Source organism: Delphinapterus leucas, chromosome 11 (genome assembly GCF_059928025.1).
Source record: "Delphinapterus leucas isolate spDelLeu-1000000601 "Yukka" chromosome 11, BTC_Dleu_Yukka2, whole genome shotgun sequence".
In the NCBI taxonomy this organism is placed as follows: Eukaryota; Metazoa; Chordata; class Mammalia; order Artiodactyla; family Monodontidae; genus Delphinapterus; species Delphinapterus leucas.
In genome coordinates, this window is record NC_143139.1 from 45,158,775 (window position 1) to 45,176,579 (window position 17,805).

The 17,805-nt window shown below is 45.6% G+C and overlaps 2 protein-coding genes across 3 annotated transcripts in view; one reads left to right on the top strand and one right to left on the bottom strand.

Moving 5' to 3' along the window:
- Positions 1-17,614, top strand: part of MARS1 (methionyl-tRNA synthetase 1) — a 24,150-nt gene extending 6,536 nt beyond the window's left edge. Inside the window, exons 3-22 of one of the 2 annotated variants that reach the window (XM_022571738.3) lie at positions 33-123; positions 284-362; positions 441-575; positions 923-998; positions 1,246-1,418; positions 1,598-1,704; positions 5,691-5,807; positions 5,950-6,153; positions 6,903-7,104; positions 9,160-9,234; positions 13,035-13,205; positions 13,376-13,471; positions 13,609-13,726; positions 14,424-14,637; positions 15,377-15,508; positions 15,616-15,720; positions 15,812-15,998; positions 16,549-16,620; positions 16,858-16,950; positions 17,050-17,614. In XM_022571738.3, coding sequence (XP_022427446.1) covers positions 33-123; positions 284-362; positions 441-575; positions 923-998; positions 1,246-1,418; positions 1,598-1,704; positions 5,691-5,807; positions 5,950-6,153; positions 6,903-7,104; positions 9,160-9,234; positions 13,035-13,205; positions 13,376-13,471; positions 13,609-13,726; positions 14,424-14,637; positions 15,377-15,508; positions 15,616-15,720; positions 15,812-15,998; positions 16,549-16,620; positions 16,858-16,950; positions 17,050-17,196 — 2,594 coding nt within the window. In that variant the 3' untranslated portion in view covers positions 17,197-17,614. The remainder of the gene's footprint in view (positions 1-32; positions 124-283; positions 363-440; positions 576-922; positions 999-1,245; positions 1,419-1,597; positions 1,705-5,690; positions 5,808-5,949; positions 6,154-6,902; positions 7,105-9,159; positions 9,235-13,034; positions 13,206-13,375; positions 13,472-13,608; positions 13,727-14,423; positions 14,638-15,376; positions 15,509-15,615; positions 15,721-15,811; positions 15,999-16,548; positions 16,621-16,857; positions 16,951-17,049) is intronic. The other variant, XM_022571740.3, reaches the window with a different exon arrangement.
- DDIT3 (DNA damage inducible transcript 3) overlaps positions 17,212-17,805 on the bottom strand; it is an 832-nt gene continuing 238 nt past the window's right edge. The window contains exon 2 of the mRNA XM_089920922.1: positions 17,212-17,799. Within this exon, the coding sequence (XP_089777048.1) occupies positions 17,431-17,799 (369 nt within the window). The 3' untranslated portion in view covers positions 17,212-17,430. The remainder of the gene's footprint in view (positions 17,800-17,805) is intronic.

Here is a 17,805-nt window from a genome sequence, read left to right on the forward strand (position 1 = left end):
TGTTTTTCACCCATCTTCCTCTTCCGGGTCAGAGTGTGTGGTCCCGTTCCTGACCCGGCCTAAGGTTCCTGTCTTGCAACTGGATAGTGGCAACTACCTCTTCTCCACCAGTGCAATCTGTCGGTCAGTACTGGTTCTTGATGCAGGGAGGTGGCTGAATAGAATCAGGGATTATTGTCCTCTGGGTAGCCTTTTTTACAACCACTGTTTCACTGGGGGGTGAGAAATGGGCTAGACAAATGGGCCCCTTTAATTCTACCTCTGTTGCTCTCTTCCTGGGTAGATACTTCTTTCTGTTATCTGGCTGGGAGCAAGATGACCTCACCAACCAGTGGCTGGAATGGGAAGCGACAGAGCTGCAGGTAGGACTGAGATGTGGGGAATGGCAGGCAGGCTCTTGCTCTGCATGGCTGCCCTGACCCGTGTCTCCTGCATTTTAGCCAGCTTTGTCCGCTGCCCTGTACTATTTAGTGGTCCAAGGGAAGAAGGGAGAAGATGTTTTTAGCCCGGTCCGGAGAGCCCTGACTCATATAGACCACAGCTTGAGTCGTCGGAGCTGTCCGTTCCTGGCTGGGGTGAGTTGGGCCTTGAGATGGGTACTGGGAAAAGCTGTATGATATATGAATTAAGAGGGAAGACTGTATTCAGAGTTCAGAACTTCCAAACTGCCACTTACTAGCAGTGTAAACTTTAAAACTCACAAAAACTCTTTAAACTTCATTTTTTTCACCTTTGAAGTGAGGGTAATGTATTACTGTCCGCCTTAGTGGGTTATTGTGAAGATTAAGAGAGGTAATTTAAAATGCTTATCACGGTGCTTGACACATAGTAAGCGCTTAGGAAATGTACGATACTGTTATGTCAATTGGGAAGAACCTGAGTGTCTCACCTGTGTACTTCTTCCTTTCTTTCCTCAACAAAGGAGACAGAATCTCTAGCTGACATTGTTTTGTGGGGAGCGCTATATCCATTACTCCAAGACCCGGCATACCTCCCTGGTGAGAACTGTGCATATCACTTCTCCACCAGCCCCAACCCCAGGAGCTTGGTGTAGGGGTTACAGAGTGGGCAATAGAATATTGAGGACCCATTTTGATGTGTAGCTTGACAGGGCAGCTATAGCAGAAAGATGGCTGAGGGAACTGGGAAAGGCAGCTGGAGAAACTTTGTGAAGAAGGGGAGGAGGTCCCTTCCCGCCTGCCCATTCTCGGTCTTACTGATTGCCTCTTTTCTTCCATGCCACAGAGGAGCTGGGTGCCCTGCACAGCTGGTTCCAGACACTGAGTTCTCAGGAGCCATGTCAGCGAGCTGCAGAGACTGTGCTGAAGCAGCAGGGTGTCCTGGCCCTCCGGCCCTACCTCCAAAAGCAGCCCCAGCCCAGCTTCCTTGAGGGGAGGGCTGTCAGCAATGAGCCTGAGGTTTGGAACAGAGCAGAGGGGTCCCCACAGAGCCTCAGTGCGTGAGGTGGTGGGTGGCTTGGAGAGGGACTTTGAGCATGACTGCTAACTTTTTCAGTTTATGGAGAGCAAGGAGAAGAGTTCTTTACTCTACGCACCCCCCCCCTCACCTGGTGAGGGATACTGTCCACTCTTCATAGGAGGAGGAGCTGGCTACCCTATCTGAGGAGGAGATTGCCATGGCTGTAGCTGCTTGGGAGAAGGGCCTGGAAAGCTTGCCCCCTGTTCAGCCACAGCAGAATCCAGTGTGAGTAGGCACACATGAGTGGGGCTTGGTTTCTTACATGGAAATTGTTGATAGAGCCAATACCTGCCTGTCGAATTCTCTTTGCTGACCTTTGATTTTCTGCTCTCTCAACCTCTTGGCTAATACTTTGGATATACTGTCCATCAGTCCCATCTGCACCCATGTTTTCAGCTACTTTCTGTCTACTGATTGCACCTAAATCTGTTTTTTCCAGTTCACATCTCTATTCTGAGCTCCAGACATAGTTGTCAGACTATCTCCTAGATTCCTCCACCTCCACTGGCATTGCAAACTCAACGTGTACAAAACCAAACCTATTACCTTCCCTGCCAGCCTTTCCTTCTCCTTCATTCACTTGTCTTAGTGAATGACTCCCACCTTCCACCTAAAAATCCAGGCCAGAAATCTTGGTGTCATCTATCTATACCCTTCTCTCATCTCTGCTTGTATCATTTGTTCCATTACCAGGTTATTGATTCTAACTCCTAAAGAGTCCTAGTATCCATCCCTTCTCCCTGTCCTCACTGCTGCTACCTGAGATTGGGCCTCACCATCTCTTAACCTTCTCCTTCCATGCCATCCCGTGCTCCACACTGCCACCAGAATGGCTGCTTAAAACTGCCTATGTTATCATCTCACCTTCCTTTTCAGAATTCTACAGATGGTCTCTCTGTGTAGTTCACAAGGCCTTTCATGATCTGGCCCCTGCCTACATGCTTAGCATCATATTCTGTTACTCTCCTGATAGCTAAGATAATATTCACACACATACATAGATTTTTCCGTTGAAATGAAATGTCTGTAGTTCTGAACATGTTGTTCAATAAAGATTTAAGTGTCCACTCCTTGTCAGGCCCTGTGTGCTGGGAACTGGGTCTACAGAGGGGAACGAAACAGATAAGACTGTGCTCTCGTACCACTTTGAGTCTAGTGGTATAGTCAGGTGTTTAAAAAAAACTGTCACTCATGAAACTAACACAACGTTGTTAATCAACTATACTCCAATATAAAATTAAAAGTTAAATAAAACCTGTCACACAAAGGTATAATTATAAATTTTGGTAAGTACTATGAAGGAAAAGAACAGGATGCTATGAGAAAATATCACAGGAGATTAACTTAGAAAAATGGCATTTGACCTAAGACTTGCAGGAATTCCCTGGTGGTTCAGTGGTTAGGACTCCACGCTTTCACTGCTGAGGTCCCAGGTTCAGTCCCCGGGTGGGAAACTAAGATCCCGAAAGCCGCGCAGCATGGCCAAAAAAAAAAAATAGGGAACTAAGACTTGCAAGATGAGTAGAGTTAGGCAAGGGTAAGTCTGGGGGAAGGGTGTCTCAGATAGAGCAAGCATCGTGTTTGGTTCTTTATAAGGAATTTCTAAAAGGCTAGTGGCTGGAGGCTGGTCAGTCAAGGGGCAGTTGGGTCAAGATGAGTTTTAAGAGGAAGGCAGGCTGAGATCATATACTCTCACACCTTGGTGTCTTTGCCCATGCCCTTCCTTCTCCCTGGAATGCCTGCATCTTACCTACCTGCTGTACAGTTGTCCAAGAGACCAGTTCTATCATTTCTTTCTCTGTAGAGCTTGTGAGAGTCTTAAGTGCTTCATCTTCTGGGAGCTTCCATCGTCATATTATGTTGTAATTGTCTCTCTTTAAACTTTTTTTTTTTTTTTAATTTTTGGCTGCGTCGGGTCTTCATTGCTGCACGCAGGCTTTCTTCTAGTTGTGGCGAGCGGGGGCGGCTCTTCATTGCGGTGCGCGGGCTTCTCATTGCGGCGGCTTCTCTTGTTGTGGAGCACGGGCTCTAGGCACGCAGGCTTCAGTAGTTGCGGCGCATGGGCTCTAGACTAGAGCCCAGGATCAGTAGTTGTGGTGTATGGGCTTAGTTGCTCCGCGGCATGTGGGATCTTCCTGGGACAGGGCTCAAACCTGTGTCTCCTGCATTGGCAGGCGGATTCTTAACCACTGTGCCACCAGGGAAGCCCTATAATTGTCTCTTTACATGTCTGTCTCCTCGCTAATCTGTAAGCTTATTGAAGGCAGGGCCTCTGTCTTCTTTTATGGTACACATTTTCTAGCACAGGGCCAAGCATTTGGTAGATTATGATAAAATTTGAATGAATTAATGAAAGTTTGTTCATTCACTGATTTTGAGTATTTCTTTTGAGTACCTGTTGAGGATTGTTTTAGAGGTAATAAAGAATAGGAGATAGATTTTTCTCAGGTGTTTATACAGGCTAACATGTTTAACTGTGTACTTAGAGGAGGAGACAATTGACTAAAGACCCTAGAGCCAAACCAGGCTATCTTCTGTGCTTTTCCTTCTGACCGAAGGACATCCCCAGTGTCTTTTTTTTTTTTAATTTTTTTAAAAATTAAACTTTTTATTTTGAGGTAATTGTAGATTCACATGCAGTTGTAAGAAATTATACGGAGCATCCCCAGTGTCTTGATCAGGCAAATTCCCACCCATTCTCGAGGGCCAACTCAAGTAGTTCTGCCTCTGTGAAGTCTTAGTCTTAGGCTGGAGATACTTGCCTTCCTTCGAGCTCCTTGGGCACTTTGTACCCCTCATCGCACTGATCCAGTTAGAAGTTGTCTGATAGAACGTAACCCTCTTGAGGGCAGAACCCTGGGCGTACTCTGTGGTGGTGCATATCTGCCACCGTAGTAAGCACACTCAAGATGCGAGAGACGTTACAAGGTGACACAAAAGGAGCACCACAGAATGTGTGGTACAAGATGCTTATGGACTTGGGATACAAGGATGACTGGGTGGAAGGCCGGTTGCCAGTAAAGAAAGGCTTTCCTGAAGGAGCTGATTTCTAAGCTGGATTTCAGAGAAAACTATGGTGTTCAGTCATGGGGAGAAAAGTCAATTAATCCAGGAGAAAACAGTGAGATCTTTCTCAAGGAAATGAGCTGTAAAATGCTCCAGGAAGTAGATGGAACATCTAACTGGATATATAGCATGCAGCTGGGAAGAAGGGTAAGGTTAACATGAGGGAATCATTGGAGTCTCTATTAGCAGAAGAGATTATGGGACTTGGTGAGCTCGCAGGATGCCCAGGGTTGAAGGACATGGTAAGTGATGGTAGTCAGCAATTGTAGATTAAGAATGGTTGGAAGTAACGCAACATTGTAAATCAACTATACTTCAATAAAAAAAGATACTAAAACTGAAAAAAGAAAAGAATGGTTGGAAAGATGAAAGGAAACCTGGTGAGGTGTCAGTGCCGGGAGGGGGGTGAATACAAGATGTGTGCAGCTGAGCTTTCACTGGTGATGAAGCATGAAAAGAGAAGAGCAGGCTGAGTGACTTCCGACAGCAGATTGAGTGACATGACTAGGAATGATCCTGGGAAAGTGGGGAGGAGAGGGTGGCTGTGAAGGCAATGGCTGGTTCCTGCTGGTTTGAGTCAGGCCGTGAGGAAGTGACAGATACGGGTTAGGGAGGGAAGAGTCAAGGGATATGAGAGGACTTGGGAAGGCTTGTATATGGGCTGGCGAGCTGTAAACATTTCAGGGAGTGAGTAGAGGTAATGTTAACATAGCACTTGGAAAGAAGGGAAGAGGTCAGTGCTGGGAAAGCGTTTTTGGGTGGCACTGGCGTCTAGGAAGTCAGCAAATGATGGTGGTTGGACAGATCCTGGGGAGAGTTGTCAATACCCCAGAGTTTGGAGCCTGGGGATGAGCTAAAGGAAAAGGAGTACTTAGGGTAGTAAAGAGAGACAGAGCTCAGTGTCAGAACGAGGCTTCTTAGGAGCAGTACACGAGGCTTGCTTGCTGTGGGCAGGGCCCCGTATTTGCAACCGTAGGGATCTCATGGCTTTTGGGGGAGTTTATGCTCCAGTGGATTCATGTGAGGAAAGACTTCAGACGGACGTGAGCCTGTTACAGTAGAACAGATGCATCTGGGTGTTCTGTGCACTTTGGGTCCCTCTTGACCCTCTCTTCTCCCCCCTGGACTGTTCTCTTCCCTACCAGGTTGCCTGTGGCTGGGGAGAAGAATGTGCTCATCACCAGCGCCCTCCCTTATGTCAACAATGTCCCCCATCTTGGAAACATCATCGGTTGCGTGCTCAGTGCTGACGTCTTTGCCAGGTGGAGCCAGCTGCTGGGGGAAAGCCCTGAGGGAGCAGTGGGCCCCAAGGGAATAGGAGGCCTCAAGGGGGGAAGCCGGAGGGATCCTGGGTACATGGGAGGGGCTGAGATGGGGCCTCATGATCACCACATTCCTTCCCAGGTACTCCCGGCTCCGCCAGTGGAACACCCTCTATCTGTGTGGGACAGATGAGTATGGTACAGCGACAGAGACCAAGGCTATGGAGGAGGGCCTAACCCCCCAGGAGATCTGTGACAAGTACCATGTTATCCACGCCGACATCTACCGCTGGTTTAATATCTCGTTTGACATTTTTGGTCGGACAACCACTCCGCAGCAGACCAAGTAGGTTTCCTCTAATCAGGCAGAAATGGAGAGTGGGAGCAGTGGGAATATCTAGGAGACAGAAAGAAGGAACCAAGATTGTTCCCCGTCCCCCACCCCCAAACATCCAGATATTGTCCTGAAATGTGTCCCAGGCATTATTACGGGGATTCATTGTGTGCAGAAGCCTGACCAGGGCTGAAGGTGCAGCTGAGGGAGGGAAGAGACAGGACGTAGGCTCACGGGAAGGACCTGCCTTCCCTCTACCGCCTCCCTTCTCTTCCTGGCCGCCACTGTCTCAGGACAGCCCCTCTCACTCCTGTGTTTATAGCAAATACACTCATTTTCCTCTGCCTGATTATCGTCCTTATAAAAACTGCATAGTAGACAGGCTGCCAGCTGAGAGTGCTGTGCAGTTTAGCAGCACTCTGATTTAATTTTAATTTTTAGGACATATCAAAGAACTAAACAGTCCTATTATCCTTTTGGAGACTTTTGTTATTGAAGAATACAAAACAGATCTGTATTTTACAAAAGTAAATTCTAGAGCGGTGAGGAAAGAGATCGTGTGGGGAGTTGGGCAATTGATGTGAGGTGTTTGGGCTCGTCAGTAAACTCCCTGCAGATGACTGAGTGGTCTCTGACTGATTTCTTTGGCTCTTGGACTGAATGGGTTTGGATCCTGGGTGGAGTGGCAGGAGGGAGGGGCGCACCACTTCCTTTGACTTCCCCCGGTCCACCCCTCCCCTGTCCCTTGCTCACCTCATCAGAATTACCCAGGATATCTTCCAGCGGTTGGTGGCCCGAGGTTTTGTGCTGCAAGATACTGTGGAGCAACTGCGGTGTGAGCACTGTGCCCGCTTCCTGGCTGACCGCTTTGTGGAGGGCATGTGTCCCTTCTGTGGCTATGAGGAGGCCCGGGGTGACCAGTGTGACAAGTGTGGCAAGCTCATCAATGCCATCGAGCTCAAGGTGAGAGGAGGGTCTCCTGGGAGCCCGGAAGGAGACAGTGTCTAATCTTAAGGGACTCCCAGTCTGGTCCGCCTCAGGTTCTTTTTTTCCTTCCTTTTTTTTTTTTTTTTTTTTTTAATTGAAGTATAGTTGATTTACAGTGTTGTGTTAATTTCTGCTGTACAGCAAAGTGACTCAGTTATACAAATATATACATTCTTTTTTATATTCTTTTCCATTATGGTTTATTCCAGCTTATTGAATATAGTTCCCTGTGCTATACAGTAGGACCTTGTTGTCCATAGGATTTTTGTTTTAGCATTCAAGACGTTTCACCAGTGGCTCTTCCTACTCTGTCCTGGCAACTCATCACTCAGTTCACTGCATAAATACTTACTGAGCATTTACTATGTGCTTGGCATTGTGCTGGAAAATCGACAAGTTGAGTTCATATTACCCTACCTTTGCTCCTGCTTCATACCACCTGATCTGCATTTGTTTAGTTCTTTCTCTCTTCCATATATACCACCTTTACTTCTACTCCATGTTTATTCATTTGGTAGTTCATTCATTCATTCATTTATTCAACAAACTTTTTTGAGTCTTTAGGGTAGTCACAGTTCTAGGTGTTGAGGATGTAGCAGTGAACAAGACAGATTTTTATCTAGTGCGGGAGGAAACCAACACTAAAGATAGAATAGAGTTACTCCAGGGTAAACTGCCCGGAAGATGTGGTGAAGGGTGACTTCTGGGGGAAGAGTTAAGCTGGGTGATTAGGGAAGGCCTCTCAGAAGTAACATTTGAAATGAGAGTTTAACTGAAGAATGAGAAGGAGCCAGGAGGTGATGAGTGGGGTTAAGAGTGTTCCAAGCAGAAGGACCAGGAAATGCGAAGGCCCGAGGCAGCAAAGCGCTGAAAAGGGGAATTGAAAAGGCCAGTGTGGCTCATAGTGAGTCGGGGTGGGGGTGGATGGGTGGTGGTGGATTGAGACAAGGTCGGAGAGGTAGGCAGTGACCCAATTTCCAGGGCCCAGTCAGCCATCTGGGAGTGGAATGGCACGCTGCTCTGTGGATAATGGGTAGGAGGGAAGTGAGAGAGAAAGTGGGGAAACCAGCCTGGAGGCCAGTGGTAGCTCAGAAATGGGATGACGATAGCTTGGACTAGGTTAATAGCAGTAGAAATAGCGGGGTGGGAGGGGGGAAGGATTTGAGATATGTTTTGGAGGCAGACTCTGTAGAACTGTATAGACTGCAATTCGGGGTGATAGAGAAGTCAAGAGAATGACGACTTGTATGCTTTTAGCTTGAGCAGCTTGGGCGGATGGTAGTACTGTCTATGAACACAGGCAAGATTGGGTGAAGAAGAGCTTTCCTGTGGAATGCAGTGATACTATTTGGGTTTGTTAAGTTTGAGGTGCCTCCTTAGACATCCAAGGAGGGATGTTAGGTAGGTAGTTGATAGAGGCATGTGGAGTTCAGGAGAGAGGTACTGAGAGTTATAATTTCTCACCTTCAAAAACCCAGATCAAAGCTCATTCAGAAGCTTTCATTGGTTAGCTCCACCTGTTTACTCCTTTCGCCATCATCCTTCAATGTTTGTATAGTCAAGTTGTGCCATGAAAATGAGTATTTCTTGACATTTTGCCGTGTGAAAGCCTGTGCTTGTTTCTCACGCAAGCCCTCTCTCCCTGATTGATTGTAACTTCCTCAAGGAGAGGAACCGTGTGTCTTCTCTTCGTTGCTCTTTCTGCTCCTCACACAGCTACGTACAGTGCAGGGCTCTGGGTCTAGCCTGTGCTCAGAGAATGCTTTTTCCTATTCTTTGGAGTGAAAGGACACAGATGTGAAACTCTGAGTAGCAAATGTTGTGCTATGCAAACCTGAGTCTGCAGGTTCAGAGAAGACCCAAGTAAGTAGTTCGTGAGTTGGCGGGGTGTGAGCGTGAGGCTAAGCTCGGTGCCAGACGGGGGACCTCATCTCTCTGTGCCTCCCCCCTCGCCTGGACAGCTCCTGGCATGCAGCCTGATCCTGACTGTCGTACCTTGGGTCACCCCTTCTCTTGACTTTCCCTTCACAGAAGCCTCAGTGTAAAGTCTGCCGGTCGTGCCCTGTGGTGAAATCCTCTCGGCACCTGTTTCTGGACCTGCCTAAGGTGAGTGGGCCTTTCCCTCAAGCCAGTCTGCATGGCCTCCTCTGCCCCCTCTGCCTCAGCCACAGGCAGAGGCAAATTTGTACCAAATCACCCTCATATATTTTTAATTTCCATTTTAAAATTATACTTAACATGCTTAAGGTAAAAAGATGTAACAGGAAAAGGGCACAAAGTGAAAGGTCCAGGCCCATCTGCCAAGAGATACTTACTACTGATTTTCCTTTGTAGCACTTGCATATGAAAGTATTCTTATGCCTTTTTTTTCTCCTTAATACAAATTAGATCATGGCATTCATATTCTTCAGTCTACTTTCTTTCTTTTACTTCACAATGTGTCTTAACCAATTTTTCACTTTAGTGGATTTGCTGCTTTTTTTTTCCTTTTAAACTTTTTATTTGGAAATAATTTCAAGCTTGCAAAAAGAGTTGCAAGAATAAGCAGTTGCTAGAACAAAGAACCTCATGTTCTTTACCCAGAAGAACCTCATGTACCCATTACCCAGATTCACTGGCTGTTAAGATTTTGCTCCATTTGGTTTAGCTTATTCTCTCTCTCATACATGTATGCATGTATACTTATATAACCTCTTTACTCTTGAACGTTGCCTTGTGTGTTTCCTAAGAAAAAAGACATATTCCTGCATAACCACAGTATGGTTAACAACTTCAAGAAATTTAACATTGATATAGTTGTGTGATCTACCAGCCATATTCCAGTTTTGCCAACTATTCCATTAATATCCTTCCTAGCATCATTTTTCCTGTAGTGTAGAATCTGGCTCTGGATCATGTATTGCATTTAGTTTTTCTGTCTCTTTAGTTTCCCTTAATCTGAAACAGTTCCTCAGCCTTTCTTTATCTTTTATGACATTAACAGTTTTTAATAATTATAGGCCCTGATTCCCCCTTTTAAAATCGAATATTTATTTTGGATTTGTTGGCTGTTTTCCTCATGGCTAGATTCAGGTTATGCATCCTCAGTTGGAATACTACATAAATGATACTTAGTTCTTTCCAGATGATACTTTGTTCTTTCCAAAATGATACTTTGTTCTTTCACATCATGGCCATTTCCCCCTCATTGGTGATGTTAATTTTGCTCAGTCAGGGTGTTACCCAGCTTCTCCACTGTACAATTAATATTTTCCCCTTTGCAGCTTATAAGCAGGCTGTGGGAATACACTTTAAGACCGTGCAAGTACTTTGCTCTTCATTGAAAGGTTCCCTCTAAATTTAGCGTCCATTTATTTAATCATTCTTGCCTGAACCAGTTTTTGTTAAGATTTGCCAACTCTGCCACTCCCTCCACATTTACCCTTCTCCTTCATTCATTTATCTCATTTATTATCAGTGTCAACTCATGGATGCCAATTTTTTTCAATGGTTTATAATTGATTCCTGTCCTAAATAATTTTCATATTCGAATTGTCCCTTATTTGGCCAGTGGGAGCCTATTCAAGGTTGTTTCTCTGGGTATTTCTGAGGTCTCCCATCAATTTTTAAGCACTTCCTTATTTTCTGGCATAGCAGGATACTCTAGATTCATCTTGTTCCAGTCTGGGATTCAACCATTTCTCTACCAGCCCTGTTTTTTTTTTTAAGTAGGTAACGGTGTTAGAGACCAAGATCTAAGTGTGCTCATTGCTACTGGGGTGTCTTTGCTTCTAGGCCCTGCCAGCAGAGAGTTAGGCATTTGTTTTGGGCTCACGCTGACACCTGAAATTCCAGTCCAGCCCCATGGGGTTCTTCCTCACTTTCCCTCATCTCATATTTTTATTTCCCTTCTTCCAAACAGTAAGTACTCTGGCTCCCAACAACATTATTTACTCATTTGCTCAATTCTACAATACACCTAAAAATTTCAGAATTGCTTCACCCATACCACTATCAAAAAACCTACTAAGATGAGTTTAGGGTTTATTGGCAGTCCTGCCCCTTCCCCCGCAAGCGCGGGTATATAATCAAATAAGTTCAAAATTGTCCTGGCTTAGTTTTTTCCCCCTTTAGTGTGGTTGTGTTACTGAAGTAAGCCAACAAGTTTGATTCATTTGCTTTTAGTTCTTTTTTCTCTCCTCATACTTACTAACTTAATTTTTTGAAAATGTAGAACATCAGTATGCTTCTAAAACATCAAAACCATGCAAAAAGGTATACGCAGAGAAGTGTCATTCCCTTATTCCCTTTCCTGTCCAGGCTACCTTGTTCTCCCATCTCCTGTAGGTGATTGGCTTTGTTTTCCGATTTAGTCTTAGTGTCTTTATTTTTGTAAAGATAAGCCTGTGTGTGTGTGTGTGTGTGTGTATGTTATTTCCTCTTATACAAAATACAGCATACTGTATATACTCTTTTGCATTTTGTCTTTTCCGTCTAACAGTATGTTCTAGAAATGACTCCATATCAGGATTACTCCATATCAGATCATAGAGATCCTCCTTACTCAGACTTGTTTGTTTGTTTTATTTAAAGAGCTGCATAGTACTCCTTTTTTTGTGGGTACCATGGTTTTTTGTTTTGTTTTTTAAAAATATTTATTTGCACCAGGTCTTAGTTGCGGCATGCGGGATCTTTAGTTGTGGCATGCAGAATCTTTAGTTGTGGCATGTGGGATCTTTTTTTTTAGTTGTGGCATGAGGGATCTAGTTCCCTGACCAGCGATTGAACCCGGGCCCCCTGCATTGAGAGCACAGAGTCTTAACCACTGGACCACCAGGGAAGTCCTGTGGGTACCATAGTTTATTTAACCAGTTTCTTGTGTTTGCCATTTAGGTAGTTTCCAGTATTTTGCAGTTAAAAATACTATTGCAGTGACTAACCTTGTGCATGTGTATTTTTGTATTGTGGGAAGTGTATCTTCAGGATAAATTCCTTAAAAGGGATCACTTGCTGTGTCCAGGAGAAATGCATATGTAGTTTATTGCCAAATTTTTCTCAATAGGTGTTATTCCATTTTACATTCCTCCCAGTAGTGTGTGTGTGCACTTGTTTGCCCAGAGCCTCACCAGTAGAGTGTGTTGTCAGGTTTTGGATGCTACAGTATTTATGTGGATGAATCACATGAACCATCCCTTACAAAAGATTTATCTTTGTTTTTCTGCTTACAGAAGTGATATACGCTTGTTTTTAAAATTTCAGAATGAGGGACTTGCCTGGCGGTCCAGTGGTTGGGACTCTGCACTTCCACTGCAGGGGGCACAGGTTTGATCCCTGGTCGGGGAACTAGGATCCCACAAGCCGCGCAGTGCGGCCAAAAAAAAAAATGTTCAGAATGAAATACATGGTGTAAAAGTGGATGTTCCCCTTAATCTCATGTGAGAATAAAGCACTGAGATATAGTTTTCCTCAAAAATTTTTTGGCCTTATGTTAATCTGTGTATTACTATTCTTTATTTTTATGAATAGGATTATATCGTATGTTACTGTTTAACAGTTTATTTAATGTATTTCTGAAATCTTTACATATCAATACATATAGGTCTTCCTCACTCTTTTTAAAGGGCTTATAAGTATTTCATTATGTTGATATACCATATTTCTTTAAATTCTACGGAACCAAGTGAATTAGTTTTAATTTTTGCTGCGGTGAACTGTGCACTTCTTTATAAACACATCTGTACACACTTATGTGAATATTTCTGTTGAAAAAAATCCCTAGAAGTGGAATTGCTATGGCAAAGTCATGAATCCTTAATTTTAATTATATATCACCAAACTACTCCAAAATGGTTGTACGTATTTATCCTTATGGTGACCACACATGCAACTGTCCTAAACCAGCTCTCTGTGCTTCTCTGCTGTCTCAGTTGGGAAAGCCGCTGGAGGAGTGGTTGGAGAAGACGTTGCCTGGCAGTGACTGGACACCTAACGCCCGGTTCATCATTCGTTCTTGGCTTCGGGATGGCCTCAAGCCACGCTGCATAACCCGAGACCTCAAGTGGGGAACCCCTGTGCCCTTAGTAGGTTTTGAGGACAAGGTAAAAACGCTATGCTTTATTCATATCTCATATTATTCAGCCTTGGGATTGAAACCCTGGGCCAGCAGAACAGACTTGATTGTGTCTTGATTCAGTCTGAGGCTTTGGGTTGGCAAGGTTTTCCCAGTGTTCTTGCATCTTACTGTGTCTCCTCCCTCCTGACCCTCCAGGTATTCTATGTCTGGTTTGATGCCACCATTGGCTACCTGTCCATCACAGCCAACTACACAGACCAATGGGAGAAATGGTGGAAGAACCCAGAACAAGTGAGCAGTTCTTTGTTAGCCTGTCAAAGACCTGGGGAGGGTGCGTGTATAGTGGGGGTGGTTAGGGGTGGGTAGCTGATCTTTCTTGGGCCTTTGAAGAGGATGTCAGGAGCTCTGTCTCCCAATTATATTCATAGGTGAGCCTGTATCAGTTCATGGCCAAAGACAATGTTCCCTTCCACGGCTTAGTCTTTCCTTGTTCAGCCCTAGGAGCTGAGGACAACTACACTTTGGTCAGCCACCTCATTGCTACAGGTACCCTGGGAGATTGGAGAGGGGGATGTTCTTAGGGAATGAGGGCCAAGACAGTACTTGGAAGAAACTCCTGGAGAGGTGCTAGGTCTTGAGTTAGGAGTTGAGATGGAATAGGAAACAATTAGAACATGGAAGCTCAATGCAGAAAAAGGAAACAAGGGCTTCCCTGGTGGCGCAGTGGTTGAGAGTCCGCCTGGCGATGCAGGGGACGCAGGTCCGTGCCCTGGTCCAGGAGGATCCCACGTGCCGCGGAGCGGCTGGGCCCGTGAGCCATGGCCTATGAGCCTGCGTGTCCGGAGCCTGTGCTCCGCAACAGGAGAGGCCACAACAGTGAGAGGCCCGCGTACTGCAAAAAAAAAAAAAAAGAAAGAAAAAGAAAAAGGAAACAAGAACCTGAAGAGAGCAAAAGTCCAAAGCTAAATTTTGTAATGGGTAGAAGTAAACAGAAGACCAGAATGCAGAAGAAGGATCTCCCAAGTTCTGTGCAGGCCAGCTACTCTAGAACTGAGGTTGAGGGAGAGGAAAGAAGAGTTAGTGGGTCAGGGAGGAAGGACATGATTTTTTTTTTTTATACAGCAGGTTCTTATTAGTTGTTTTATACATATTAGTGTATATATGTCAATCCCAATCTCCCAGTTCATCCCACGAGGAAGGACATGATTTGAACAGATGGTTCTCATTCTCCTTCTCTGTCCAGAATACCTGAATTACGAGGATGGGAAATTCTCTAAGAGCCGGGGTGTAGGAGTGTTTGGGGACATGGCCCAGGACACAGGGATCCCTGCTGACATCTGGCGCTTCTATCTGCTGTACATTCGGCCTGAGGGTCAGGACAGTGCCTTCTCCTGGACAGACATGTTGCTCAAGAATAATTCTGAGCTGCTTAACAATCTGGGCAACTTCATCAACAGGTGGGACCTGGTGAGGGGTGAGAGTCAGCAGATGAGCCTGGGGTGGGGCTAGTAGGCCACGTATGCTTGGTGCAAGTTAGTTGTAGAGATGTGATTTAGCAGAGTTGGTCACAAAGTGAATTTTTGTGAATTATTTTCTTATTAATGTTCTTTGTAGAATTGGAAATGTGTTCTTTCCTAGCAAAAAGGTTCACTTGCAGACCACTGCAAAGTTTGGCTGAAGAAGGGTGTTATTTTAGCATAGGGGTAGGAGACTTCTGCTGTACTTTTCAGTTTTGTTACTTCAGGCTCACGTTCCATTATTGGTCCCTATCTCAGCTACTCTGCAACCTAAAGAAATATCCTCCATGGCTACACACGCTTTCAGGTTTGCTCATTAACCACATTGAACAGATAGTCCCTACTAGAGGATTTATTTGTTTGGTAGCAATTAATGCATATTTCAACGTGATCATTCTGAGTTTTTAACTTCTTAAAAATAAACGGTTGCTTAACTTTATTAGTTCCCTTTATATAAGGGATATCTGTATATAAAACGTCTGTTATGTGCAGACTCATATTCTTACGGGAGAGGGAGAATAAGGAATTAATTTGTTAAGTTTTGCCTTCCAGCTTGAGGGAGCCAGGTGGTTTCAGTTCTGAGAAAATGCAGAATTATGAAAATCATGTCAAATTTCTCTAAGGAGACTGGGCAGTAACTTCTCTTTTCTCTCCCCTCTCCTTCCCTCCTCCCATCCAGAGCTGGGATGTTTGTGTCTAAGTTTTTTGGGGGTTTTGTGCCTGAGATGGTGCTCACCTCTGATGATCGGCGCCTGCTGGCCCACGTCACCCTGGAGCTCCAGCATTATCACCAGCTGCTAGAGAAGGTTCGGTAAGTAGCTACACCTCTGTCTCAACTCAGTGATCTGCTGGCATGTTGAGAGCCCCATACTGGTCCCCCCAGAACCTTACACCTTGGCCTGCATCCTTCCTTCCCAGGATCCGGGATGCCTTACGCAGTATCCTCACCATCTCTCGCCATGGCAACCAGTACATTCAGGTGAACGAGCCCTGGAAGCGGATTAAAGGCAGCGAGGCTGACAGGTAGGTAAGGAGGTACGGTTGGCTCTAGGAATAAAGTGGCTGGTAGGCTATGTCCTCCTGGGGGTCGTGACTAATATCTTTTCTTCCTCAGACAGCGGGCAGGGACAGTGACAGGCTTGGCAGTGAATATAGCTGCCTTGCTGTCCATCATGCTCCAGCCTTACATGCCCACGGTTAGTGCTACCATCCAGGCCCAGCTGCAGCTCCCACCTCCAGCCTGCAGCATCCTGCTCACAAACTTCCTGTGCACCTTACCAGCAGGACACCAGATTGGCACAGTAGGTCTCTAGATTTGAAAGAGCCAGCTTCTCTCAAAATTCCTGCTTTTGCCAAGCAGCCTCTGGGGAGGGTCAGGGAAGAACTTAACTTTGGGCATGAGACTCTCATAGCTATTCGAACCGCTTCCCCACTCATCCCCACTCTTCACTAGGCTTGTTTCTAATACAAAGTCCTTAGTATTGGTTTACAAGCCCAGTGTTTTCTGTAGCTCACGTATCCTCACTGTCCTTCATGCCAGGACCCAAGGGGCAGGGAGAATACAAAGTAACCACTTCCTCAACACAAGGGGATAAAAGTATGTACACCTCTAAGCTTTTGCATCAACCTAGCATCATTAAATAGTTTAAATAATTTTTGACCCTAGTGAATGCTTTTTCTGGATTCTTTACTGAAATCAGCAGGTATTTGCTCAGTGTTACACTCTATAAAAGTTTTTTTTCTAGACCACTGAGTTCCTAAATGTCGAAGTTGGGGTGGAGAGGCCCTCTATATAGTCTGGTAGAGTTTATACCTAATCAGTGAATGATCCTGGAATTCTTTTTTTCACAGGTCAGTCCCTTGTTCCAAAAACTGGAAAATGACCAGATTGAAAGTCTGAGGCAGCGCTTCAGCGGGGGCCAGGTGAGAAAGCTAAAGACTGTGCCTCACCCACCAACAGTTAGTATCCTCCAGTAGCCCTCACTCATCCCTCTTTCCATCTATTGGCCCTGCTGCTTCCTCACTTCATTTTTCTTTCCTGTCTTAGCTAGAAGAGTCCTTGTCATTAAAGGTAATCACTTTCCCCCTGAGATGTTATATAAAACTTGAGGTCGGGGGATGTATATGGTAGCAGGTGCTAACTCTGTTGTTGATCTCAAGGCAAAAGCATCCCCCAAGCCAGCAGCTGTAGAGACTATGACAACAGCTGGACCACAGCAGATACAAGTGCTGATGGATGAAGTGACCAAGCAGGTACGGAGCTTAAGCCCTATGGGAGGCTGGAAAAGCTGAATCCTAAATAGGTCGTTTCTGGTCTCACTGTTGTGATTCCCCCATCCCCTCTTCTCTTAGGGCAACATTGTCCGGGAATTGAAAGCACAAAAGGCAGACAAGAACCAGGTTGCTGCAGAGGTGGCTAAACTCTTGGATCTGAAGAAACAGTTGGCTCTAGCTGAGGGGAAACCCCTTGAAACCCCTAAAGGCAAGAAGAAAAAGTGAAAGTGAGAACTTGGCTCCTAGAAAGTCACTTTAATGGATGTGGACAGTAATAAATAAATGTACAATCTCTATATACATGCCGAGACCCTCTCCTGTCATCTACCCTAAGTTTTCCCCCTACTGAATAGATGGGGGTGGAAGGGGTCCATCGTTGGCACTGGTGAGAAGGTGGTCAGTAGATACTTCCAGGAAGGGTCGGAAGTGGCCCGAGGGAGAAGTGCTGGTCCCAGCCGCTCATGCTTGGTGCACATTAACCATCCGGTCAATCAGGGCTCGGCGAGTCGCCTCCACTTCCCTGGTCAGGCGCTCGATTTCCTGCTTGAGCCGTTCGTTCTCTTCAGCTAGCTGTGCCATTTTTCTTTCGTTCTCTTGTTCTTTCACCTTCATGCGTTGTTTTCCAGCCCGTGCCGGGGACTGGCCACTGTGTTTCCGTTTCCTGGGTCTTTCTTGGTCTTCCTCTTCTTCCTCCTGAGCCAGGGAGCTCTGACTGGAATCCGGAGAGCTGGGGCTCTGGGAGGTGCGCGTGACCGCTGCTCGTCCTGGCTCCTCGGTCAGCCAAGCCAGGGAGGTGGGGTCAAGAGTGGTGAAGGTTTTTGGTTCTTCCTTCAA